Consider the following 27,044-nt stretch of genomic DNA (forward strand, 5'->3'; position numbering starts at 1 on the left):
TTTTTAAGTAAAAATACGATTTGAAATCTTCTCATTTAAAATCATGTGCTACCAAACAGTAGAATTCATTTGAAATTCGTCATAATTTTGAATTCCTTCATTCAAAATCCGAAGTACCAAACAGAGCATAAACCATCTACTTTTCGAATGATAGTAGATGTCTTTATTTTAGTATAGATTTGCGAGTTTAAAAAGGTCGAGTCTACATCAAACTCGTGATGGAAAATATGCTAATCGAAAGTGCAAGCCAATGGGTCATAGACCCACTTTATTAAGAGAAGAAAAAGTGAAAAGTTGAGGTTACACGTGCTCCTTTGGCCCTTAGGTAGACTTGCTTTGGTCTAATAAGTCCTTTTGTTAACTACACCATTGAAACGGCCACGAATAAAATAGTCAATGTATCATATAAGAGTTAAATTGATAGAGTTAATACTATAATCGACTTTTTTTATTTTTGTAAAATTTTATACTATAAACCTATTAGATATATAATTAAAAGTTTAGACATCTATCATAAACTTTAAATATAACAATCGGATAAGTATAATAAGAATATATTACCATTTTTCAAGAAGAACTATATATATATATATATATATATATACATATATTTGAAAAAGTTTTAAAAACTATATGATACTTATAATTTTACCGAGTAATAATAATAATTATGATTTAACCTCGCTTAAATCAATCTAAATCAAATACTATTTTTAAGTACAACAATAATGAGCTAAGTAATATTGTCTGGATGTAGTTAAATAAAGTAACAATTGTTTTTTATTATATACACTCATAAATATATATATATATATACATACATACAAGTACGAGAATGAATGAGTCATTTCTATTGTGTCAAAATTCTTCCAAACTCAAAATTTACACAATTGTCCATGAGTCTCTGTGTTTCTAAAAAATATTTGATCGTTGCGTATGGATATAGCCTATAATTGATATTTTAGTCGGTGTCTATTCAACTAAAATTAATTTACCTAAAAATATTATCAAATTGAAGAAGATGTGGACTAATCGCAACATAATTTGAGAGACTACGTAATTTCAATTTTAAAGAAAAGAAAACTGAGTCAAAATCAAATAAATAAACAAATAATCCTGTTAAGAAGTCTTTTAATTGTCCCAATTCACTAAAAAACAAGAAAGGAAACGGAAAAAATTAAAAATAAAAAAGGAACTAAACGTAATGGTCGGTTTATAGTCCAATTTGTATAGTCCAAAATTAAAAAGAGTAGCTAATGTTTAATATATAAAATAAATTTGTTGTAGGTGAGAATAGAACTGCGGACGTAGGAGCACTTAAGGTTACACACGTGATAATTAGGGGTGTTCAAAAAATCTGACAATTCGACAAATCCAATCTAATCTATAAGGATTGGGTTGGGTTGGAAAATTCCCAACCCGACACGGTCGGGTTGGCCCCGTAAAAAGTCGGGTTAACCCAACTCGACCGGACCCGAAATTATGTTTTTTTAGATATATATATATATATATATATATATATAATTTTTCTCTTCACTTCATCTCAGTTGTCCGTTTTGACAACACGCCCTTATTGCAGCATTGCCTATAGCAGGATCGTGGTGGTCGCCGACTGGGACGACACCACGTGTTGATAATGTCCCTACGACCCGCTAGAGCTCGTATGCAAGCGGGGCCTGTCACATCCTGCGCCAAGCATCCTCATGGTCGACTCCGTCACCTATAAAAGGGAAAGAATTCCATCTCACATGGACAAGTGAGAAATTTGTCACTAAATACACTGAGTTCTCTCTATTTTCCTCCTATCATTCGGTTTATTAACTTGATTGTTGGAGGACCTTAGGTAGGGCACCGCACCAATGTCGAGGTTGACTTGTCTCACGACCCTATTGAAGGATTGGTGGACGAGTAAGATTTCAACGTCAACAAAATTTATTTAGATAAAGTACACAAATGGTACCCTAATTGACATAATTATAAATTTGTTGAGATACTCGTAAATGAATTAAATTTACTCAATTCATCCGCTTAAACTTTTTGGATTGAGTAGTGGTTTAAAGAGGAAGTATACGAACTTGTTTGTTTGATTTTATTAACATATTTTAAAATGATACATGAATATCTCACTCGTATATTACTCGGTACATAAAACTCAATTCGATCATTAGTAAAACTTAAACATGCACGTAAAAGAAATCATTTATTACAAAGTAGTATGTTAAAGGTGTTTTGTTAATAAATCAATAATGTAATGTCACATCAACTTTTATTAACAAAATGTATTATCTTTTTTTAATATGATAAGGGGTAAAATTGATGATTTTGAAAATAGAAAATTAAGTTGAGACTTATCTAAAAGATTAGGTATATTTAGCCCTTGCCATTAACCAGTCAACTTACCGTAATTAAACAAAAGTTAAATTACAAGGTCCTTGCTGTTCAAGTATAACTTCAATTTAGTCCCCATAATTTTAAAGGTTTTAATTTAGTATCTATGATTTTTTAACTTGGTCCATATAATTTGACTTAAACTCATAAATTTTTTATTTTTTTACTCAACCTTTGAACTCTAATACAGTCAACTAATACAACTAGCTAACCGTATTATATAAACATGTGTGGTGAAGATTCGAACTCATAATTTTTTTGGTGAAAATATTATCTTAGTTGAGTTGAGATTGATTACAAATAGCTAACGAGAAAGCATAAACTTATTGTCACTTACAACATTTGTGAGTATGCTAACGTGAGCAACTCAATTGGTTAATGCATATATCATCAACAAAAAAATGTTGATGTTGGAGGTTTGAATCCTCACGCCCATATTTTGTTAAAAAAAAATTCAAAAGGATTAAACTGAAATTAAAAAAATTGTAAAAACTAAAATGAAACTAGTCTAGATAATAAAAAATAATTTTCTTTTAGTACAATAATAAGTGGAGGTGTGAATTTGAATTTGCAAACATTTCAGTAGAAAATATATATAGACATGCTAAAGTTGACCATAAATAACAAATTAAAGCTAAACCCGAAGAATAGAGAATAAATTAAAATTACTTAGACTAAAGTCAAAATTTGTTTAATCTTGAACCAAAATTTCGTAATTTAATTAAAAAAAATTAGCCAGAATATAGTTCAACGAGTTAGGGTATATGTATCAAACACGAGAGTGAAAGTTGGAATATCAATCCTTGTACTAAAAAAAATTAAAAAATTAAAAAATTAATTTACCTTTAAATTTAAAAAACAACTAAATGCTGATTTGGTAATTTTATATCTGGGTTGAGGACAGGACCTGGAGGTTGCAAGTTTACAACGTGGCCCGTCACAATGCCCGTGCAGAAGGCCGTCCCGTTATGGAAATTCCCGCGTTCCCGTTATAACTTAACGCGCTCCGTTTTAAGTCCACGACGGTACTCCAACGCGCGTAATAGCGCGTGTTATGTACCGCTTGTGCGAAATATCTCGATACTATAAATATCCATCCAAACGAAGCCTGGTTCTTCGTGCCTTGGCTTGCGATTTTCTTTCATCAGAGGCGACGAAGACTTGGGAGCACTGAGCGAAATCGCCGAAATTCAGAAACAACAATTTCCGAACTATTCGTGAAGGTTTCAGTTTTCCGGGATCATCGGCTGATCCCGTCATCGTTCCGGCGATTTTCTTCGCCATTTCCAGCGATGTCGCAGTATAGTTCATAAATTTCCCTCTCTTCCGCCGTGTTTGAAGATTAGGATTGGAGGGGGAAGTTAGGGCAAATATTTCGTTGGGTTAGATTTTGAGCCGTCGTCTGTAGTTTTCATTGGGGTTTTGACGAATTAGTTGTTCCGAAGCAATGTGCAGCGATGGGATTAGATCTCTTGTGGTGGTTTACTTTCCCGTTTGACTTTCTCATTTTGGGGGGTTTTGTATTATGTCAAGATTTTTTCTAATTAATTGGTGTGTCAAGAATCAGGATTGATGTCTAACCGCACGGCTCCATTTCTACGTTTTGATTGCTGAAATGTATTCTAAGTTTGTGCTATGTTCGTTCCTCCCACTGAATCTGGAGCTGCAAAGAATCATACATTCGAAACTGAAACCAAGAGCGTTAGCCTGTCATTAATTTGAACTGTATTATACTTCGCGCCTTGGATCCTAATTGCTGCTTGGTTTATCGATTTCCATCGTTTTCTTCGCTGTACCCATGAGATTTTCCTTTTATATTTTTATTTATTTTCTGGCCATAATTCATCTTTTACTCTCTTTCAGCCGTCGGATGCTTATCACGGTTCAGTTGTAAGCAATGAATTTAATTTATCCACCCTCTTTTGAGATAGCGAGAGATTTCTTGATCTTTGTCCGAAGTGTTTCTTTTGGATAATAGCAACCATTCTACTTCTCTATGCAGATTAAGACTGTTAAAGTCAGCAATGTCCTTGGGAGCGTCTGACCGAGACGTCAAGGAATTTTTTCCTTTTCCGGTGACATTGAATATCTGGAAATGCAGAGGTTTTGTGTAAATTTTTATTTTCATTTCTGATCTTTTTTTTTTCCGTTTAATTTTTTGCAAAGATCGAGTGATGTTCTGGTGCAGTGAAAGTGAACGGTCTCAAACTGCTTACGTAACCTTTAAAGATGCACAAGGAGCTGAAACTGCCGTCCTTCTATCTGTAAGTTCACTTTGTAGACAATGCCTCTAGTTCTCAGTAATTATAGAAGTTTTATTCCCCATTGGCAGGAATTTAAGATATGACCATTGAAGATTAGAATTATTATTGGAGCTGTTTGTCAAAGTTGAAATATTTGTGGTGGTATAGTTGTTTAATATTAAAAAAGGATTATAAAAATACAGTTACAGGATGGTGTTCTTGGCTGTTATTGGTGGTCGCATAGCCTTGTCCAGGGAGAGCATGGTGCTTTAACTATACTAGGGAGAGAATAGAAAGGGCTTTCGAAGGGGGATCGAGTGGGTGATGGGCAACTGGCTAAGGGAGAAACTAAATCTCTTTGTTTGTTTTCTTCATTTATACCTTACCCCCGATGTTTTAAAACTCCTTTGAGACATAAGCAGAAAGGCCTTCGAAGGGGGGTCAAATGGGTGATGGGTAACAACCGGCTAAGGGATAAGGGGAGATTTTTGGAGGTGCTGTTGTTCCCCCTTTCAGGGGAAGGGGAGATTTTTGTGACAGTCTTGTTTTTTTGCTACTTTATGGGGAATTTGGTTGGAGAGAAACAACAGAATTTTTAGAGGTGTGGAGAGGTCCCTCGAGTCCGTGTGGAATCTCATTAGGTTTAACATGTCCTTATGGGGGTCGGTTTTTGTTTTTAAGAGTTTTTGTAATTATCAGTTAGGCATTATTGTTTCGGAATGGAGCCCCTTCCCTTGTTGGGCTTTTTTTTTTCTTTTGTATGCCCTTGTATATCTTTTCTTTTCTCTCAATGAAAGTTTCTCGTCAAAAAAAAAAAAAAAAAGAAACAAAACAAAACAAAAAAAAAAAAAAGAGAGAATCTATTTGTTTCTTCTATTCACTTATACCTTACAGTTACGCCATATCTGCCTTCATAAATCCACCTGTCTCCTCCGGTAAATGAATTCTCAAAATCCATATGCCAGTCCAATGCCTATATTAGGTGGATCACGTTGCTGTTTTATAATCACATGATATATGATCTGTAGGAGATTTTTCCACTTGACAATTTAAATGGTTTAAGGGACATGACCTTTGGTGCTAACGGTAGGTGCTCAAATATTTAGTAAAGTACTCTTCTGGCTTGATTGCTCTTGTTATTTGAGAGTAGAATGTATTGCTCTTGTTATTTGAGAGTAGAATGTAGACCTTGGCTGGAGGTTTGTTCAACCAAATTGCCCTTTTTCTTTTTCTTTAAGAAAGATGTATCTGATTCATGATGTTTATTTCCTATATTCAAAACTTGTTATAAGTTTATAACACATTCGCTAACGAGAACCAGCAATAGGTATCATCCGATTAGATTAATGGAGCTCAACTTCTTGGCAGGGAGCAACTATAGTGGATCTTTCTGTCAACATCACTCTGTGTCCTGATTATGAGCTCCCTCCGGAAGCTACTGCACCACCCGCTGTAAGATTCCTGGGGGATTGTTTTTTGGTTAATAGACACTTTTGGGCCTTGTACTTTCAGCAATGATTTAGTCCATAAACATCCGTTATTTAGTCTTTGTACCTTAGCTTGTAACGATGTAACAATTTAGTTCTTGTACTTTCAAATTGGTAACAATTTAGTTTGAATTTTAATATGTAACAATTTAGTCCTTGTAATTTAAAGTTTTTAACGTTTTATCCCTATCGTGATAAACATTGTTAAGATTTGATAGAGTTTATTATAGGTGTAGGTCAAAAACTGACGAGGGACCAATTTTTTAAAATAAAGTACAAATATTAAATTGTTATATAATAAGAATTGCCACTTAATTTTGATAAGTTTTTTCACAATAGGGACTTAATTGTTATAAACTTTATACCACAGGAACTAAATTGTCATATATTAAAGTTAAAGGACTAAATTGTTAACCATTTGAAAGTAGAGAGACTAAATCCTTACAAAATGACTAAATCGTCATTTCGATGAAAGTATAGAGACCAAAAAACATTTTGTAACCTCCTTTTTTTTTGTTTCTCTTTCTTTTGTTGGCTGCTGTGTGTGTGTATATAGTCACTTGATATGTCTTCTCTTAGTTGACCAGCTTATTGTCTTGATTGTTGTAGGCCACAGGAACTACAGCACCTGGTGCTGCTGAATCCGCCTTCCAGAAAGCAGAGGATGTGGTTAGTGGCATGCTTGCCAAGGGCTTTATCTTGGGTAAAGACGCACTGAACTCAGCAAAGGCATTTGATGAGAAACATCAGTTATCTTCCACGGCTTCAGCCAAAGTTGCTACATTCGATAAAAAAATTGGGTTCACTGAGAAAATTAGTGCTGGTACTTTGTTGGTGAGCGACAAAGTTCGGGAAGTAGACCAGAAGTTTCAGGTTTCTGAGAAGACTAAATCAGCATTTGCAGTTGCAGAGGTAAAAGTTAGCAATGCTGGTTCTGCCATCATGAATAACCGATTTGTAATGAGTGGGACTAGCTGGGTTGCCGATGCTTTCAATAAGGTAGCTAAGGCAGCCGGAGAAGTTGGTCAGAAAACAAAAGAGAAATTCGTGGCGTCCGAGGAAGAACAGAAAAAGAAGACAGTCGAAGATTTTGCTCAGGTCCATCTCTCGGAATCCCCTAAAGCAGCAACCGCGCCTCCTGAGCCTCAACAACGTCCCAAGCCAGAACCTGCTCAAGGTCTGATCCTCTGAATTGCTGCCATGTATGTTGATATCTATGTCTGAAAGTTCTTGTAGTTGTAATGTGTACTTCCCCTTTTATTTCTGGCATGGCAAGGCAATATTTTAGGGTGAAAATATAGAATAGAATTTCTTCCTCAATTAGCAGTGGGACTTGATTGCATAAGATATCTTCATTGGTCAGAATATAAACGAGAACAGCAGATTTTTCCATATTGAGAACAAATTCTGCTCTTTCTACTATGCTATGTATCAGTGCAATTCTGGCTAGTTTTTGGAGTTGAGAGATTTTCTTTTTATTATGTGTCGAAATTTTCTTGCCTGGTTGGTCTCTGAGTTTTCAGCTTGGTGTCTATGTTTCAAAATCGTGTATTTTTGCCTACGGAATTTTAGAAAAATAGGTTAAATCATCCCTCTAGTAATCGAGATTCATACCAAGTCTCTAACGAGATGATTGGGCTTTGAGGGTCGATCTTTGCTTTAGTTTTAACTTTTCTTTGGAACATTCCTGAACAAAACTATGGAAATAGGTTGTTTTAGAGTTTGGTGCATCGATGGAGTTATTAGGGTTATACATGAAATCAAGATCACAGTGTTCATGATGCGATTATGGTCATCAAGTAATTTGATTGGAAAATGAACACCGCAATTTAAAACCCTATCATGGTATTATACGATCCTGGTGTAACGTGATCGGATGGAAAAACATCACGACGTTTGTTCTAAGATTGTCATTTTTGTCCATTTGAAGATATGTTGGTGGAGAGGCTATTAAACCTATTTTTGAAAACCCGAGAGCAAAAAATGTACGATCTTGAACATAGAACCAAATGAACGTATATATGATTTCGGAAGAAAAAAAATGTGTCCGGGTCGGTTGAACCGGTAGGTTTATTGTATTGTTTTTTTACATGATTTCTAAAAATACATTCATAATTCCCTTCAATACTTTTTAAGTTAACATTACTTAAAGCACACCCCATATTTTGATATACGTTCTTTTGAATTATTTCTCAAGCCCAACCTCGACACATCATCTTTCATTTAATTATTTCTCAAGCCTAACTTCGAAACATGACCTCTCATTTGAATTGGCTCTTGCCTTGATCTCTAGAAATTCCGTTTTGAGTTTTGGTTTTAAATTTTCGTCGACATTTTTATATGTTTGTGAGTTCGACATCGACACTTGGATGAATCGACGTTTCTATTGTATATTCTTATAATTTAATTGTTACTTTAAATGTATTTTATGAGTCGACATCGACACTTAAACGCCTATCATTTAATTTAGATATGAAATAGAATTTAATATATATAAATAAATAATAGTATAATTTATCCCAAAAAAATTATTGTTAAAAAGATGTGCTAAATAGATATTTTAATACCTACTAAGAATTTAGTCTATTGTGTATTAACATTTTTCAATTTAATCTTTTACTGTTAATGAAGGTTAGAATTGGTTAATGATAAATTTATGAGGCGTTATAGTGAATAAGTGGAAATTTAGAGGAGAAAAAACTCTTATCTTAGAGAGGAAATTTCTAATTCATCTTTCAACTTCCATAGAAATATTAAAAAATTTTTTCTCTAAGATAACATTTTCTCTCCTCTAAATTTCTGTTATTGAGCAAATATTATGTCATGTAAGTTTATCATTAATCAATTTTAACATTTATCAATAATGCAAAACTAAATTAAATGATTAAAAAAACTAAATTAAAAAATGTTAGTACACAAGAGAAGAAACTAAATTCAAAGTTTTTAAATAATAGGAACTAAATTTTAAAAATTATCAAAGGGTAAATTATCAAATTTCGATCAAGATTTTGTTCAGTTATTAAATTTCAAAATGTGACAGTTTATTCTTGGTTTTGAAAATGGTTCTAAAAAAAATTGTCATTATTCTTTTTTAACATATTTTTATTTGAAAACAGTCATACCACATTTAGGTTTTGAAAATGGAGTATGGGTATTTATAAAAAATATACCTCATATAGACAGAAAACTATAACAATCATATCACGTCTCACGTCAGGTTAAATAAGCTAACAACAATTTATAACCATTTTTTAAATTTTAGGAGCTAAATTATCACTTGTTGAATCTTAAGGATCAAAAAGAATATTGACCAAAATTTAATAAAAAATTAATAATATCAAGCAGATTAATTTTTTTTAATACAATATGGTCATATTCTTACCGGAATATATATCTTTTAAGTGATTGAGTTATGTTTTAGGTTATGTTTACCCACTGAAAATGAATTACAATGAAAATTAATTATTAAAATGGTCTGAAATCGAAATAAGGTCCCATAGTACAAGTTTAGTGGCAAAAATACCAACGGTTGAGATGGACCAGAATCAACAATCAACGGCCACAACGGAGTCTCCAGCATCCATCAGTGATTTTAGCGGTAAAAATGCGAAAACTTGGGGCAGACGAAATGAGCGAAGAATCGATTCTACAAATCCCAGAAAAACGAATTGCAGAAAGCAGAGAACTGAAATTTCGAGAGAGAGAGAGAGAGAGAGAGAGAGAGAGAGAGAAAATGGTGCTCTGGGAGATAACTCTAGGAACCGCCTATTTCTTGGGGCTGAAGCGGACCTATCGCCTGGCTCTTAAGCTTCAACGTCGCCTCGTCAGCCCCAAGCATCCCAAGATCCGTCGCTTTCTTCACGGGTAATTTCATTTTCTATCTTTTTTCTTAATCTGTTGCTTTGATCGTGATGGAATTTGTGCTGGAAATGTGCTGTTATTTGCGCTACTTTTGTTGATTCGGCTTTCGTTTCCAATCACGAGCTCTAAACGAGAGAAACCCAGTTTCGGTTTCGATTTTTCTTCGTATGATTTAATTTGTTAGGTCGAAATTGATTTCGTGTGGTGAAATGGAGGATTGTTTGTTTTAGGAACCGATAATTTTCTTGCATCAAAAAATTTGTTGGAAGGTTGAAGAAAGAATGATTCCACGGCCAACTTCTACCGAATCTGCACACCCTACCTTGTTTTCTCTTTGTCATATGCTGTACTTGACTCAGTTCTGGCAGTGGATGAATTTGATTTGCTTTTTTCAGCTTCCTAATGGGTTGTAGTGATATGTAATTCAGAGGATAGGTTGATGAATTAATCTCTTGGATCATTTTCACTTAAACAGGAAAGAGGGATTCTTCGTGTCTCTTATTTTCATTCTCATGCTTGATGCTAAGGGCTTGGAGATACCCTCCAAGGTCTTGAGTTCAAGCTCCTCGGTTGAAAACTTAATGACCGAAAACTGGCTTTGGTGTGGACAAAGTTTCCTATGAACTAGTGAGGATTGGCTATGAGCATAATGCAAGGAGAGGAGCCTGAAAATCCTGGTTATTAACAAACTTTTAAGTCAAAATACAATTACATGGATCATGGTTTTGATTAGTTTATTATTGTATGAGATGCATTGGACGGAAATTACTAGCATCATAAAAACAAAGTTCATGGCCATGTTGGGTCACAATGAGAGAAGTGCATAGCAAGTTACTTGTATGTGACCGCATCATGTTTACGAGAAAGAAAATTAGCTTTCAATTGTTTTCTTGTGTTATTTGTTTCTTTTAAATCTAGTATCCATCATTGATTGACCTAGTGGTTAACAAGGGCGATGTAAATAGTAAAGTCCTGGTGGAAATGATTTCAAGCTATGTTGGCTAGCTTTCTCGGATTTAATGTCCTACAAGTTACCTTAGCAACATAAATGTAGTAAGTTCAGACGGTTGTCTTGTGAGAATAGTCGGTGCATGCAAACTAACTTGGATACTCATGGATATAACGAAATAGGATTTCTTATCAATACATTCGATATCCATTGAACATGCTAAATTTCTAACTACTACTAATATTAGTATGTGGAATAGTTTTATTCAATAACTGTCTGCTGCTTCTTACATTTCAGACGTGTCCGCACTGTATTTGATGTAGCATTAAAGGTTCACCAGAACGTACAGCAGAGAGATTTAGAAGTTGGTCGGAATCTTGGTAACTGGATTCTCCGATGGCTCGATAGATTTAAACCATCAGCCCAAATTCGTAAACCGGTTGCTGTAAAGAGTTCAAATAGCAGTGGATCGAACACAAACATGACAAAGCAAATTCCCAGCTCCTCCGTCTTGAAAAATCCAGAGAGCTCCCAGATCCTGAAGAATCCAAAATCCTCTAGACAGTTATTTACCTCATCAACAAACATGTGGGCCAAGTCATTTCCCACAATTTCCATGATGATGAAGTCTCCAAAGCCAGCCGGGACTATGTTCCAGCACAGACATTTCGGCATCTCGATGCTCGAAGCGCCGAGACCGAAATACGTAAGAGGCTGGCATGATGGGGTGATTAGAGAGGATATAAGGCAATGGATGCTGCAAAACTAGGAGCTAAACAAATTTATTGTTCTATTTCTTTTTGTGGAGGCTAGAAGGCAAGGCTTCTCATGTACATTCTGCAAGATTGTAGGACACCATGACCTAAAAGCTGAAGAAGCTACACAAAATTGAATGCGCTTGGATTTGCTGTTGTGATTCTTGGCGCTTTGAAGATTTGTCTGATAACTCTGTTTTCTTTGGTCTCTGTGTACTGCCTTCAGCCTAATCAGCAAGATTTATAGGCAGGTTTCTCCCCCTATTATGGGCTCTTCAAGTTATATCTTTTATCATCATTTCAAAGAAAAGTGAACAAGTATTTAGGGTTTAAATTTTCTTTACCTTCTTTCTTTCTACATTTTAATGAAAATATCATAACATGTTGGAGTTTTTTCCGGATGGTGTGTATTTTAAAATGTTTTTATAGTTAGTTTTTATTTTTAACTCCTTTAATTGAAACCTTATCATAGTACTTTAACTCGAAATCAATGTTGGACGGTGAATTTTAAGCACGTTCCAAGTTGGGATGCAAGATCCATCCCAAAGAAGTCTGAAACTCAATGCAAACGCTATAAAATAGAGATAGAGATGAAATGCAAATACGAGCAACATGAGGATGGAGGTTCAATACCTCAATTTGAATTGTGTTATAATAAGCCAAGAAGATTCAGAGGATGAACAATCTCACGGTAAGTTTGGCAAATATTGTAGGACTTACTATATATTTCGGTTGGAGTAGAAGATCGTGGCATGTTAGACAATTTATTCTAATATTTTTCCTATCACACTAATTGTACATTCATATTTCATTAATCGTTTTATCACGTGCCAACATTTGAGACGTAGAGATCAAATAGAATAAATAAAATCTTCTATATTTCTTTTTTTCTTTTTTTTGGTCAAAAATTTAATGAACACCAGACGTGTGTCGATAGGCAAACATGGAGTTTTTTTTTTTCTCAATTATAAACATGGAGTATTATTATTAAAAAAAAAAGTTAAGAAAATACATTTGATTTCTGTAATTTTAATAAAGTAACGATTTAGTCTCCAAACTTTAATTTATTCATTGTACTTACAAATTGATAACAATTTAGTCCCTAAATTTTAGTATTTAACAATTTAATCCATATAGTTTAAAATTTGTAACAATTTAGTTTCTATCATAAAAAACCTCATCAAAATTATGTGTCAATTTTTATCATATAACAATTTAGTCTTTGTAATTTTTTTTTTTTGAGAAATTAGTCTTTGTAATTTATAAACACATTTGGTTTCTCATCGATTTATCGATCTATATATACAAGAAATTTAACAAAAATTTTCACAATAAAGACTGTGTTATTACAAACTTTAAACCACAGGAGTTAAATTATTACCAATTTAAAATTAACAGTTAAATCGTTACTTCAATAAAATACAAGGACCAAATAATTTTTAATTAAAAAAAAAAACATGCAAGTTTCGACCCGGTTCGGTATTCAAGTTCGGGTCTAGTGGGTTCCGTCTTCCAGATTTCTGGCCTCCTTTTTCCTTCACACTTTTTCGGCTCCGATTTTCTGCATCGTTTGATCAATCACCCAGAATTCCGGCGGCGAAGAAGCAGGTACGATCTCTATAACACGCTACAGGTAACACGTAGATTAACTATAACTCTAGCTGCAAATTTCGTCGATCTTTGATCTTTTTGATGATTTTTGTTGGGCGAATTCGTTAATTTTGAAAATATGAGCTCTGCAATTATTGCTTCTGTATTTAAAGAAATTGCTTTCAATTTTTAAGGTTGTACTGTGATTAGCTATATCTTCAGCACCATTAGCTTCAATTTTTTCACCTTTCTTATATAAAGATGTGCTATGAGAACGTAAAACCTTAGTGAATTGGAATTAGCTACCCTAACCCCTAATTCAAAAACAACAAAATCCTATACCCTAATTCAAAAACAGCAAAATCCTAAAAAATCAATTTAGCACCTTGTTCATCGAAGATGAAGAGGTAAGGAGCACTAGTTTACTACTCAAGATCAAACACTTTACGAGGGGTTGATCAAACTCGACTTGAATGTTATTAGCTTCAATCTAGATCAAAAATTGCAAAAAGCGTTCTTGGCTAGCTTGAAAGAAAATGGCTCAAAAGGCATCAAACTTCATTAAAACTGATCTAATCCTTGAAAAACAACATAATGGCAAGGCTTTAGTTAGCCTCTCAACTAAACTCCAGATGCAACATCATCAACCATAGCAAAAAGACAAAAATACTCCTACTTAGTATGTTCAAGAAAGGATAAAATTGAAAAGCAATAATATTACATAAAAAAACTCTTAAATAAAAGTGTATCATAATTTGAGTCCTTAGGTGGTTATACAAAAGGTATTGATGATTGAGCAGGATTATACATGAGTAAATGAAAACTAAAATTATGAGTCTAAAAACAATTGGTGGACAAAGTTTCCAGAAATGAGAAGAGAAGAAAACAAAAACCTAAAACGCGTAGGTAATGTGAAGAAGATTGTTCTAGTTTCTTTCTGATTAGATTGCTTGGTGATATCATATGGAATGTGCATTTTTGGTTCTATAATTTGGTAGTTGTCTCTGAGACGCAGATAGTATTGAACATTGAATACCTTTCCTTCGTTATTTATTAATTGTGATCAAGGTTGTTAAGTGGTGATCGGTACCTATAATCATGACTAACCTTTAATCTATTCTTTTATTCCACACTTCAAATATCATATTTTAAAGCAGTCCCTTTTTACTGCTTACGTTCTAAAATTTCCACGTATACAAACTTTGCAGAACAAAAAGAATTCTATGATTCTATCTAACCCCTCTTTTCTACCTTTGAAAATTTTGGAATTTTCTTCTTATTTTAAATTTTCTATTTTGCATCCCAGTAGTTACTTGTCTTTCTCTTTCAATTACAGATTTTTTTCTTTTTAAATGAAAAATAAACCTTAAGAAACATGAAAGAAAATACAAGAGCATAAAAAAAAAACAGCCCCACAAAAGGAGTCCTACGTCTATATAGAGAAGGATTCCAATTCAAAAGAATAAGACCTAATCGATAATTACAAAACAGCTTAGGGATAGACGCCCACAAAGAGATGTTAAACCTAACAACATCAGACACCTCTTCCTTGGACCTCTCAACTCCTCTAAAAATTCTCTCTTTCAATTCCGGAAATTATTCTATGCCTTCCTCTTCCATTTAAAAAATCAAAACCCATCTCCATGCCTAACAAATTTTTTAAGTATATATGGTCACAGTGGCTGATCTCAAGTCTTCTACAATCCATCTCAGGTCCTTAGTGCAAGTGCAATTGTGAGACTTTATTGGATGTTCTGTTTTTCAACTTTTTTTAAGTTTAAAAAATTTTCGTACCTGGATCTTGTGAAAGGTTATGAACCTCTGGCTCTGGGTTTTTGATCCCTTGAACCTTGATTTGTATTCTAAAAATTATGAATTGCATGTCATCCTTCTGGTGCGTTTCCCACAATCAACTTATAGAAAGTATAAGAATCAATGACAATCCAATTCAAACACGTGGTTCTCAATTTTCACCTGAATTTCCTTTTTGTTCATACGAATACAAATTTTTTGATAAGAAAATCCACTTTCATTGACGCAAGGTTACTATGAAACCTGGACCAAAGATCAGCTAGAAATTTCTTGCTGTTTAATGATGTCTGAATATCATCTACATGTGCATTCCCATTCTCCCAAGTGCAAAATAAATGATGGAAAGAAAGTCATGCAAGGTGGACGGAGTTAGTTCTGGTTGATTATTTATTTATACAGTCTAATAGCACAAGGATGCACATAGTATCTATAATTGTATTATTGTGGATTAAGTCGATGATATATCATAGTCTTTCAAAGGTGATACCAATGTCAAAATATTTTCTTACTTTATTTGTATCCATGCAGCAGATCAAATTAAATCATGATTATTTATTCTACATTCTAGTTTAAATGATTGAAAGATGGGATTTGGATCTAGTTATTGCACATGAATGACTTGTCAAAGAATAATCATCTTAAGAAAAGATCTGAGAAGAACTTTTTGATGGCAATAGCAGAAGAATCTAGTTAGGGTAAGGCTTCCTCTTGTCATTAACTCTGTTAGTAGTTGACTTAATTCTTATATAACATGCCGAAGCACAATGTGCCAATATGTGATGATACACGTTGTGCCTTATGTTGGTACATGGTCACCTCTATACAGAGCATTTAGGCTAGATTTGGACAATGCAAAATAAATTGTTATTTTGGAAGTAATATAATGTGCTTTCGAAAAAAATTAAAAAAAAATTTTTAGGAGAAAACACTTGTAGAGTGCTTTGGGCACAATATTTGATTGAGATGTACAACTTACAAGTACATTTTAGTGGGTAGAACCAAACATCAAGATGATTTGTGTTAAAGTTCTTATAACTAAAAGTATTTGATACTGATTGGCAACTTATGTGATTCAAGGAAACAACGATAGCATCGAAATGGAGTTAGCAGACAAGACAGTCGGATTTTTGTTATCACTCACCAGCTTGTCTATATTCACTTATTATACTTTATGGGTCATCATCCTGGTAAGATTATCTTTCATGTACATAATCTGATTTAGTGAACTTGATAAGGACTGTTATAAACCAATGTAACTTGTTTTGTTTAATGGCAGCCATTTGTAGATAGCGATCACTTCATCCACAACTATTTCTTACCACAAGAGTATGCTATTCTGATACCTGTGTTTGCTGGTGTGCTACTCCTCTGCTTCTTAGGTTTATTTGTAGGAATGGTGATGCTCAAATCTAAAAAGAAGAAAGCATGAGGATAGTTATTTGGTAGTTCTTGGTATTTTTTCTTCTTCTCTCTCCTTTTGGTGTCAAGTTAGTCACTGTTTTCCCTCTTGCCAAAGTCAGTTGAAGTGAATGTAATGTAATGGTTGTTTAAAGAATTTTTAAGAAAACAGTGTCCATTTTTTGTTGTAACTGTTCTTCTTGTTCCTGTTTTTTTCTTTTTTTTAGTTTCTTCTCATAAATAGGCTGCTACGTTGAGAATTATAGAAACAAGGGCGGAGTAAAGCAGGGGGTTGTTCCTCCTTAGTTCGTTGTAATTTAAAAAGTATGTATAGAATACTTAAAATTTTGTAGTTTTTCTTTCACTAAAATTTTAAAATTGAAAGGCTATATTATGCAGAAAGTTGGAAGCAAGGTTTTAAATATTGAGAAATATGATTTATAAAATATCGATATTGATGGATATTTCTGTAAAAGTTAGAGAAATTCAAAAATCATAAAAAATATTTAAATTAACAAATAAACATTTGCCGTAAAAATGATTATTATTAATATTATGTATATATTAGTGATATTTTGTTAATATTTTTCCTATCTTGTCAATCTTTTTGTACTATGATAGAAATGTCGATTTACCCTCATGTCGATGTCGAATCCATAGTACATGGACATGTTGACGGAAATACCGAACGTATTGATGGATATTTAATCCCATAGTTGGAAGGTAAAATCTGGCTCCTCTCTGATAAAAATTTCCGTTCTACCATTGAAATTGTTATTATTTTGGAAGTATAGATTTGTGAATAGATGTAAAAATTTAGAAAATATATTTAAAAAATTATTTTGAGTAACAAGCTACAATAACTCTAATTAATTCAAGTTTTCTATTTTTATGTTAAAATGACAAATATCTCTTTGTATTGTATTTCTTTTTTGGCTTAGCTGAGATAATAGTCCTCCTAGGTACTCTGAAGATATATTAGAAACATCTAACATAATTCATGGATCATCAATCAAAATTAGATTAAATATTATTTTGATTCATGTACTTTATATTTTGGTTATTGTACTCTTAATTTTTATTCATATTTTTTAAACGTCTATTTTTTTTTTATTTCTATTTTGGTTCATTCATTAACTTTTATCTTATTTCTTTCCATTACATGATACTTCACCCACTAAATTATTTGAAATGTAACCATAAATTTGTTCAGCATTTTCTAAGAAAATACAATTGAAATCTCTCATTATGAATATTTTTCAACATAACATGCGAGGTGGGGGATCGAACTCACGACCTCTTGATTGGAGATATATACCAATTACTATTGAATTATGCTCGCTTTGGCTCTCATTCTTCGTCTCTTAAATGAATAGAAGAACGTCTATAATACACATCTTTTGCTTCTAGAAAAACAAGAAGCCACAAATCTTCAACATTTTCCTAGAAAATACAATTATTGAAATCTCTCGTTTATGGTCTCTACAATGAAGTTATCTATCATTTATTTCAATTCACATTTGTTTTACTCTTTACAACATATAGTTATATTGAATTATGTCCATCATTTTGCTCAAAAAAACGTCTTTTATACACGTCTTTTGCTTCCAGAAAACCAAGAAGCTCATCAACTCATACATCTTGAAAACAGCTCCATTGTCAAGTTGTAGAGATTTCAAAATGTTTCTAACAAAAATTTTGGTTGAAAATGACTAAATGGAAATAAAACAAAACCTCCAAAACAAGCACATGCATGCATGAAACTACCATCATACCATATTTGAAAACTGGAATTGGAACTAAAATCCTTCTCAGTAATCCCAGCGGCGTTCAGTTTGGACCCCAATTTTATAAACAACCAAAGCTTGAAACCTAACAACTTAAAACTCATTTCTTCAAACTTAACCCCAAAAATACCATTTTCAGCTTCTTGAAAAGATCACCATGCTGGTACCTCAGTTGCCCTCCAAATACCGCAATCGGCTGTTTGTTTTCAGTCACTGCAAAAGAAACAAAAAAAACTGCAAACACATTGCCTCAATTTCTCCTGCTGAAATTGTTTGTGGAAGTTTATACAACTACTACACAAAACATTTTTTATCACCATGACAATTCATCTTCTACCATGCATTAATCAAAATAAACATTACTTCCTCTAGAAGTAGCAAATTTTGAAAGAATCCTTTTTTTTCATACGTAGTCAAGCATCATGAAAAAAATTGAAGAGAAAGAGGGCAAAACGAGGGAACATGTAGGCTGTATGTTGTGTTAGTTAAGTGGAGCCACTTAAACGTTATAACTAAGAGACTTTTGAGGCTTAGAGGTTTACACCTCTATGAAGAGGCACTAAGGCTTAGAGTTTTGACATCTGGTCAAATGATTAGAAGAATGTTATCAATTTGTTCAATTCTTTAAAAATATAAAAATTTCTTTGTGCATGGAATGATAATACAGGAGTTATAACAATTCAATCTATTACTACTTTTACAACTTAGACTTTAAGACATTAAAGACATTAAAGACAAAAAGTTTATATAATAAATCAGTCCTATAAGTGATAATTGTAATGATGTTAATGATGCCATTTTACCATTTTTATTAAGTGTGTGATTTTTTTAATAATTTTATATAATTATTATGTTTAACTATACTTGATCACACAAATTTAGGATTTGTATTTAATTAAAATTGAGGTTTATGCCTCATATCGCATCAAGGTTCGCCTCTTTAGCCTTTTAAAACAACGGTTATAACTAGATAGTGGAACTTTTTAGTGACAGGAGAGGGAGAACGGAGAACTCCACTTTCCAAAAATTGTACCCTTTATCATGAGTGTATGTGTATATTCAAATTCTTACATACGTTATGCAAAGTGCCAAGTAATAGATTGATATGTTCAGAGGCATGCACTTTAGGGAGGTTCGTTTCTTTTTAAGAGATGGAATAGAATACATGGGTTAAATTGTAATGATCATACATCTATAATAGATTGTCTCATTATAGGTCTCATTATTCTTCTGAAAAGTTTTTCAGAAGCAGATCATCATTCATATCTATTATCTTCAATCCTTCCTCTAATTTTCTATATGTAAGTTTGATTCTTCGTCAAACAATTTTCAAACTCAAGGAGGAAAGCTTTACATTAGTTCCTTCTCTAAAAGTTATCTTGACACCTAAAGGTAACTTCCATCAAAGAAACGAATATCACAGCAAGTTCATTGAGCTTAAGGACCCTGTATTTCCCTCCTCAACCTCCCAACCCTTTTGTTGTATCAAAAGAGTATCATGAAAAGAATGAATAATGTCATTAATCAGACAAAAACACTTACGGGGATGTCAAGAAAAATACTCACTCCCCAGTACCAACTCAATAATACAAGGCTTGCATTAGGGGCACTCTTTATTCACAGAATTGGAAAGATAAGGTTTCTTGTTAAAAAGTTTTAGTTTTATATAACATAACATAACATGTTTGTGGATTATTATTTTTTTTTCTTAGTACAACAAACGAGGGTGAGAGATTTGAACTCATAACCTATTAGTCAGAAACAAGTGTCAATTACCACTGAGCTATTAGCTCATGTTGGCAACAGGTGGTAAATTATTAGATTTGAGTAGTCTACATTTTGGTTATAATCAGTTTATAATTCACAAGATCTTGTAGGCAGCCAAAGATGAAGTTTCAAAAGTAAAAGTATGGGTTAGTGTAGTATAACTGTATAAGTTATATAAGTCATGGCATTAACTAATACATAACCCACAAATCTGAATCTACACAAACCCAGCATATGATTAAGATCAAAGAAAAAAGCAGCTAAATTTTCCAATGAGAGAGAGAGAGAGAGGAGACTTACCAGAAAAGGAATCAAGCCCAGGAATTATCAAATGCAGCAGAAGTAATTGCCTGGGAGAACTCTTGAAAATTGATTCTGCCATCGCCGTCTGTATCGGCTTCTCTGATCATCCCGGTGAGCTCCTCCGCCGTGAGAGCGTGGCCGAGCTTGGCCATGGAGTGGGCCAACTCCGCTGCAGTGATAAACCCGTTCCCATCTCTATCGAACATCCTAAATAACTGCCTTAATTGCTCCTCTGTGTAAGGGCACTTCGCCGATACCAGCTCTGGCTCCACCAGAGCTACGAACTCTGAAAATTCCACTAATCCATTGCTGTTCGTATCCGCCTTCATTATCAAATTCTCGAGCTGATCCGGACTCGGCTTCAAACCAAGTGACCGTAGAAGCGATCCGAGTTCCAGTTGAGTCAAACTCCCGTCATTGTTCCGATCGAACGACCGGAAGATTTCTCGCAACTCGGCCATTTGTTCGTCATCTAACTTAATCGGTTGCTTATCGCTCATGTTAAACAAAGCCCTAATTTCTCCAAAATTACTGTAAAAACTATAGAAATCCCCAAAAAAAAAAAAAAATCTGTCTCCGTTTCGCAATTCTAAATCTCTACGAAACCCTAAGAAAGGAAAATCGGCATTCAATTACCCATTTATCACCAGTTCTTCTTCAGTAGAATCAGAAATCGAATCCTCGGGTTTTTAGGATTTTGCCGCTCCGCTAGTACAATCGAAGAACAGAACAACAACAGCACCTCGAAATTCCAATCAGGATTTGCAGAAACGAAAACCAATCGATCGAAATCCAGTGTGAAATTTCTGTGTTTCCCCTTTTCCGCAATGGCTTTTGAGACGGAGATCGAGTGATCCGAAACGCCCACCAATGTCGTCGTTCTTCCTTCTCGTTCGGTGGATCGACCGAATCACCCGTGAATATTCTAATTCACCGAAAAATCGGATCCCAAAAAGAATTTTCAGAAGTGAAAAACGAAGAAGACGACGACGACGAAGAAGAAGAAGAAGAAGAGTTTTAAGACGAAAGATTTTCTGATTAGAAACAAAGTGATCGAAATTCGAAAGTCAATATTTTTGAAACTATTTTTAATTTTTAATTATTTTTTTTTTCTTTCTTCCAAAAAATTTCCCGGAAAATTTATTCCAAAGGGAAAATCCGATAGAAAAGGCGGGAATTTCGTGACAAAGTCAGCACGTCTTTTAAGTCCGATCGCCAACTACTTTTTGAAATATTTTTCTGTTGGATCCTCTGCGGCTGGTTCTACCTTAATTCCTTGCACTCGGTTGAGCTGTCCAATCACGTCGTGCCACTTCATCTCACTCTCATATGATTGGACCAGATTTTTATTTTTAGAAACTATTAATTTTCCTTTAAAAAAAATAAAGAAACAAAGAATCTAATGTGATGTATTTTATAACATATGTTTATTAACTCTATTCATTTGAGAGTGATCTTGACTTAGACACGTCATTTTTTGATCTTGACTTAGACTCGTCATTTTTTCATTTTTTATTTTTTTAAAAGAAAATGTATTTGTTGGTCAAAGATTTATGTTTTGTTGGCCATCATTAAATTTTTTAATAAATAGGAAAGATGAATGGAAAAAAAAGTAAGAAAGAAAGAGATGTTGTAATTTGTAAAAATACATTTGGATATTGGATAATTTAAGTATATCTTCATAATTATACAAAATTTCAATAAATAAAAACACGTTTTTAAAAACATTTATTTTATTTTAAAAAAAATTTGGATTAGATTTTGAAAATATTTTTAACAAGTAGATACTAAAATTAAAAAAAAATGCTTATTTGGGAGTAGAAAGTAGTACTTATGAGCTAAATTTTCAGTTATCAAAATATAGGCTCTTCTAAACTTATCTTTCTTTATTTTAAAATTTGATTAAGATTTCAAAAATTTTAAAATAAAAATTAATGTGCTTAACTGTGATTATAAAAAAGCGTATATTCCTTCAGAAAAAAAAAGCGTGAACATATTTTACAAAGAGATCATGAGTTCGAATTCCCTACCCCACTTGTTATACCTAAAATATTTATATTCAATTTATATATATATATATATATATTCTAACTCATAATTCATTTTGGATTTAAAAAAATATGCTAAAAAATAGTCTAAATAATAAAGTATGAAAAAAAACCTATGAAGAGTCCTGAAACATAGAACAATTCATGAAATAGTTTGTAAGAAAATTAATTAAAAAAATTACCTATGAATTTTAAAAATGAACATTTCATAAAATTATGTCATTTAAAAAAAAGCTCAAGAAAATTAAAAGATATAATAAAAAAATGCAATAAAATAAATAAAGCACTACCTATTATTATTAAGGATAGATTTAAAATTTTATAGTTATATAAAGAACAAATATGTCAAAAAGTAAGAATCGAATTGCTTTGCTTATATTGGTTTTGCAAATTTAGAATAATTCATAAGTTTGAATTTTAAAAAGATTTAATTACGTGACAGAGTCCATCCATTTTAAATTCCAATCATGTAATATTTAAATGGGGTTAGATTTGAGTTGTTCAAGTCATTTATTTTAAAATTATTATTTCGAAAAATAGTATTTTAAGATAACCTATTACTTGTTTGCACACATTATGAGAAGTGACGTCAACTCGACAGAAATTTAAAAAATGAGCTAAATGCTTAATTTTCAAATATCTCAACTCAGAAAATGGATTAAAGAAGAATAACACAATAATTTGGTTCTAGTAAACATGTCCATAACACGAATTAAATATATAAACCGAATCTTCACCCTTCTATTTGAAGATTGAGTTATCCAACAACACTCCGAAACTATTCAAACATATATTTTATAAAAGAAAAGGAAAATTCTCGCCCCCTAATCTTCAAATATGACCTGAGTATTCTAGCTCAAATAGAAGGGTGAAGATTCGAACTTATTTGAAGATTGAGTTATCCAACAACACTCGGAGACTATTCAAACATATTTTGTGAAGGAAAAAGGAAAATTCTCGCCTCCTAAAATAGAAACCATACTTTTCCGAGCTAGTTTGGACATATGCAAATAAAGCATAAACTCGAATTTGTAGCAAGAATTTGCAACACTTTTGCTAGGAGGAAGACATGAGCCTGCTGTGTTGGGTGAAGTAGTCTGGAGAAATTCTTGGAAAAAGTCGTCACATTGTGGCTAGTAGAGTTTAACACTGTTGGAAGTATGATAGAAATTACACAATGTATTTCGGATACGTAGTCAAACATGTATTCAACGGTTATTAAGAGGCAGCTACATATGGTGATTGACTCCGTAGATCTACTGTTTTATAATTTTGTTGGAGTGAGGAGCGGTAGGCAGGAAACTGTTCGGTATTTTGGGATGGATAGAACTTCAAACGTCAAACAGAGTTCGTAATTTTTTTTGTTTAGAAAAATAAGAAACAGATGTAGATCCTTCCTCTTCAAAGACCAAATTGTTTGAAGAATCAAACGCATAGATCAAAAATTAGAGGAAGAAATCGAAGAATTGTTCTTTTTTTTTTAGAACCGGGAGTTGGAGCTTTGCTCCCCTATACCTAGGGGCACCCACGCCCAACCCAAGGCTCGGATCCGGAGACATCAAGGATTTTTTATATTAAGCTCACCAGAAGCTTCGAACTTGAGACCTCAATAATAATCGCTAATCGGAATATGCAGTCGGTTTTCTATCAAATATTGGCAATCATTGTATCACCTTAGCCTACAACTGATTAATACTGCAGGAACAAATTTCAGCATTTCTAAAGATTCAGATTTCATACTGACAAAAGAAGTCCAGACCATGCTCATATATTTATTGGGAGGGAAAAAGAGACAGAATTTTAAAATGAACACCCCAGCACTAATTTATCCTTCTCTTTTCTATCCCCCTTCGCATGTTAGCATATAAGTATTAATGCATTACATGCCAGACTCGACTCGTTTTCCTACTAGTACAGAAAAGTACCTGATATTCACTGATTTAGTAGCGTGCTCCCTTCCTTAACAAGAACAAACAGACCGCCATCGCCTCTCGAGATTCGAAGATCTTGATCAAGGTATGTAGTAAGTAGCCAGGACCTGTTACGATCGCCTGGAATGGGTATCTTGAGGGGAGGCTGTCCCGAAATGACCTGGAATAGACTTGCTATTGCTTGCTGTATGGGATCAAGAGTTTGTTGCACGGGTGATAAATTAACTCTCTGTCCAAATATGTCTATATTTTCGGGTAGATCAAGCCTTGACTTTATCTCAGGAGGTTGCAGAATACCTTCTTTGAATTGAACCTGAACATAATTAGATGAAGGGTAGTGAAAATTAGAATCCTCCTCCCACTGCTGGCAAAGTAGCATTCAGATTTTTGGAACAAACTTCAACCACATGTTCAATAAAAACTCATTCTGTACAGAAACTATGACTCATCCATTATCATAATCAAGCACAGAATTTATGAGAAGAAACCAAAGATCTGTGTTCCAAGTTCTAAGTTCCACATGACTTGGTATGTGTATGCTTATTCCGTATAGTTCCAAAACGTCTAAGCTTGGCGAAAAGTATTTTGCAGAATGAGTTTGAATCATATATTTTTGTTTTCTTAATTTTAAATAAGAAACATAGCAACACTTTCATCCAAAAAAATCGCCAGGGCGAAGAACAACTCAAGGGATCAGGGGACAAGGTGTCCCTTTCTCCCAAAGAGGGTGATTACAAAAAAAACCAGGTGGAATAGTAACAAAATAAGTTGTGTTACGAGCTCCAATTACAGGCTGTAAATCATATAAGGTCACAAAAATAATCAGAAGTGTTCGACTTATCTGAGTCTAGCGTTCCTTTCTTTCCAAGTCAGCCACACAATCGCCTTAGTAACATTTGACCAAATCACTTTAGCAACACTTTCATTCACTTAAGAGTTTTAATCAAATATTGTTTGTCCCAAAACTATTTCCTTTTTTTGTTTTTTTCCTCTAACTTTTTTGGAAATAGGTTGTTCCATTTCTTGGTTCTGTTCTAGAAGAATTCTCTGAATTGAGAAGTTCTAACATTATAAACATGGCTCTTAATTCATGGTTCAATGAATTTGTTATCTTCTTCGTTTAGAGGTCATAAATAATAAAATTTTACTAAAAATTAGAGGACAACGTAGAAGAAAATGGGAGGAACAAAAGGTAAAAAAATATGCTCTTTTCCATACGATGAACAATAAAATAGCTACCAAACATGAAAACAAAACACAGAACATATACTTTAAAAAGAAAGACAAAAAGCAAATAAAAGCACCTGAATCCTTGAAGGAGTGCGAACTTCGAAAGCAGCAGATGCACTGAAAGAAAATGTGGTGAACGGGCTGGACAATGTGGTAGAGTTCACAATGGTAAGCGTATTTGAGTCAATTTCTTGGGTTATCTTCTCCACTTTCACCAATGGGAGTGTTCCTAATGCCAGAAGTGGCAGCAGCTCGGAAAATGCAGTGTATCTAATTCATCACAAATCAAACGTAGCATTTAGAAGCAACATTGAACATTGTCATAATGTTAAGAAACTCCATTAATCCGGAAACTAGCTCTCTCTTTCAATCTATGTGAAGCTAAAAGCATAAGGAATGGGGAATTCCGTTTCGTATATTCTCTATGGTTGTTCTCTAAATGTTCATGCAATGTGCTAACCAGAAACTAACTTATAAATGAAGAACGAGTTTAATTTCGTAACGAACTTACAGTAAAATCCAGTTGCCATCAAGAAGCTCAGGGGCCTCCACCGGCGCCGGAGTGGGATTCGCCGCCTCCAACTGGTTCACAATCTCCAAAACCTCAGCCCTTTCCTCCACTCCAGCCCTAAATCCAAACTCAGTCCCGTAAACCGTATCAACCAAACATCTCTTCAGCTCAAGAAGTTTATCATCCACCGACTCCCCGCTCTTATCCTCAACCGCGGAAGCTCTGCCGTTACCTTCGCCGGAATAGCCATCTCCGCCCCACTCGTCATCATCCTTCGGCGGATCGAACTCCGAGAATCTGGTGAACGAAGAGTCAGGATCCGGCTCGGCTTCTTCGCCCCACTCATCGGAGATGTTCGCGCGAGGACCGGCGGCATCGTCGGTGCCGGTAGAGGCGTCGTCGGAGAGGGAGGAGCTCAGGCGAAGGGAGGGGAATCTGAAGGGTGTAGATTCTTTGTGCGAGGGAGTGAAGGAGAGAAACGATGGAAGAGGGGAAAGGAGTGGCAGTTTAGGGTTTGCGGTGAAGAAGACGGAACATTGTGAAGAAGACAACAGAGAAGCCATTTTTGTGAGCTTCCTCTGAGTTCTGAGGTCACTCCAATGTTAAAAACTTCAAATTAATCCATAGCCAGAAATTTTCAGCCTGTTTTTAAAAGTATTTTTATGACTACAAATTTAGTAAGATTTTATGTATCCATATAACTTTTTTTCAATATTACGTCTAATAAAATAAGTGTAATGTGTAATATACCCCTACTTCAAATTTTGCACGGATCAGGTTTTTTATTAGGATTTTTTTACTATTTATTTTTAAAATTATTTTTCAATTAAATATTTTATTAATTATTTAATTTTCAATAATAAAACTTCATTTACCTAGTGTAATCATCTTCCATATATGGGGTAGGTAGAAAAAAATATGCATTTTTAGTATGTGTATGTATAGACAAAATAATATGATTTTTTTAGTGGGTATATATAATAA

General features: G+C 33.7%; 5 protein-coding genes across 14 annotated transcripts; 3 read left to right on the forward strand and 2 right to left on the reverse strand.

Moving 5' to 3' along the window:
• Nucleotides 1–3,507: 3,507 nt before the first annotated feature.
• LOC111014836 (binding partner of ACD11 1) lies at nucleotides 3,508–7,596 on the forward strand. 2 transcript variants are annotated; one of them, XM_088118784.1, is made up of 5 exons: nucleotides 3,508–3,685; nucleotides 4,390–4,491; nucleotides 4,577–4,652; nucleotides 6,000–6,083; nucleotides 6,728–7,596. In XM_088118784.1, exons 2-5 carry the CDS (start codon nucleotides 4,484–4,486, stop codon nucleotides 7,307–7,309), a joined length of 750 nt encoding a protein of 249 aa, XP_087974910.1. In that variant the 5' UTR covers nucleotides 3,508–3,685; nucleotides 4,390–4,483; the 3' UTR covers nucleotides 7,310–7,596. The 2 variants fall into 2 exon arrangements, with proteins under 2 accessions (XP_087974910.1, XP_087974909.1); XM_088118783.1 differs by lacking the exons at nucleotides 3,508–3,685; nucleotides 4,390–4,491.
• Nucleotides 7,597–9,733: 2,137 nt separating this feature from the next.
• Nucleotides 9,734–12,080, forward strand: LOC111014837 (uncharacterized). Its single transcript, XM_022289679.2, has 2 exons — nucleotides 9,734–9,982; nucleotides 11,226–12,080. Exons 1-2 carry the CDS (start codon nucleotides 9,747–9,749, stop codon nucleotides 11,695–11,697), a joined length of 708 nt encoding a protein of 235 aa, XP_022145371.2. The 5' UTR covers nucleotides 9,734–9,746; the 3' UTR covers nucleotides 11,698–12,080.
• Nucleotides 12,081–13,148: 1,068 nt separating this feature from the next.
• DPMS2 (dolichol phosphate-mannose biosynthesis regulatory protein-like protein) lies at nucleotides 13,149–16,674 on the forward strand. 6 transcript variants are annotated; one of them, XM_022289682.2, is made up of 4 exons: nucleotides 13,155–13,291; nucleotides 15,654–15,780; nucleotides 16,163–16,272; nucleotides 16,362–16,674. In XM_022289682.2, exons 3-4 carry the CDS (start codon nucleotides 16,183–16,185, stop codon nucleotides 16,512–16,514), a joined length of 243 nt encoding a protein of 80 aa, XP_022145374.1. In that variant the 5' UTR covers nucleotides 13,155–13,291; nucleotides 15,654–15,780; nucleotides 16,163–16,182; the 3' UTR covers nucleotides 16,515–16,674. The 6 variants fall into 6 exon arrangements, with proteins under 6 accessions (XP_022145372.1, XP_022145374.1, XP_087973548.1 ...); XM_088117422.1 differs by having other exon boundaries at nucleotides 13,158–13,291; nucleotides 15,617–15,780; XM_022289681.2 differs by having other exon boundaries at nucleotides 13,169–13,291; nucleotides 15,614–15,780.
• Nucleotides 16,675–18,028: 1,354 nt separating this feature from the next.
• On the reverse strand, nucleotides 18,029–21,929 carry LOC111014840 (putative calcium-binding protein CML18). Of its 2 annotated transcripts, none has more exons than XM_088118870.1 (2): nucleotides 20,338–21,929; nucleotides 18,029–18,483 (listed from the first exon to the last, which is right to left on the reverse strand). In XM_088118870.1, the coding sequence occupies exon 1, from the start codon at nucleotides 20,838–20,840 to the stop codon at nucleotides 20,349–20,351; it is 492 nt and encodes a 163-aa protein (XP_087974996.1). In that variant the 5' UTR covers nucleotides 20,841–21,929; the 3' UTR covers nucleotides 18,029–18,483; nucleotides 20,338–20,348. The 2 variants fall into 2 exon arrangements, with proteins under 2 accessions (XP_087974996.1, XP_022145375.1); XM_022289683.2 differs by having other exon boundaries at nucleotides 18,029–18,504; nucleotides 20,338–21,917.
• On the reverse strand, nucleotides 18,029–26,700 carry LOC111014893 (Plastid-lipid associated protein PAP / fibrillin family protein). Of its 3 annotated transcripts, none has more exons than XM_088118869.1 (4): nucleotides 26,061–26,700; nucleotides 25,624–25,819; nucleotides 24,314–24,632; nucleotides 18,029–18,483 (listed from the first exon to the last, which is right to left on the reverse strand). In XM_088118869.1, exons 1-3 carry the CDS (start codon nucleotides 26,621–26,623, stop codon nucleotides 24,321–24,323), a joined length of 1,071 nt encoding a protein of 356 aa, XP_087974995.1. In that variant the 5' UTR covers nucleotides 26,624–26,700; the 3' UTR covers nucleotides 18,029–18,483; nucleotides 24,314–24,320. The 3 variants fall into 3 exon arrangements, with proteins under 3 accessions (XP_087974995.1, XP_087974994.1, XP_022145450.1); XM_088118868.1 differs by lacking the exon at nucleotides 18,029–18,483 and adding an exon at nucleotides 23,026–23,537; XM_022289758.2 differs by lacking the exon at nucleotides 18,029–18,483 and having other exon boundaries at nucleotides 24,129–24,632; nucleotides 26,061–26,699.
• Between the last annotated feature and the right edge of the window lie 344 nt (nucleotides 26,701–27,044).

Source organism: Momordica charantia (assembly GCF_013281855.1).
Source record: "Momordica charantia cultivar OHB3-1 chromosome 10 unlocalized genomic scaffold, Mcharantia_2.0 BLBB01000010.1, whole genome shotgun sequence".
NCBI classification, from domain to species: domain Eukaryota; kingdom Viridiplantae; phylum Streptophyta; class Magnoliopsida; order Cucurbitales; family Cucurbitaceae; genus Momordica; species Momordica charantia.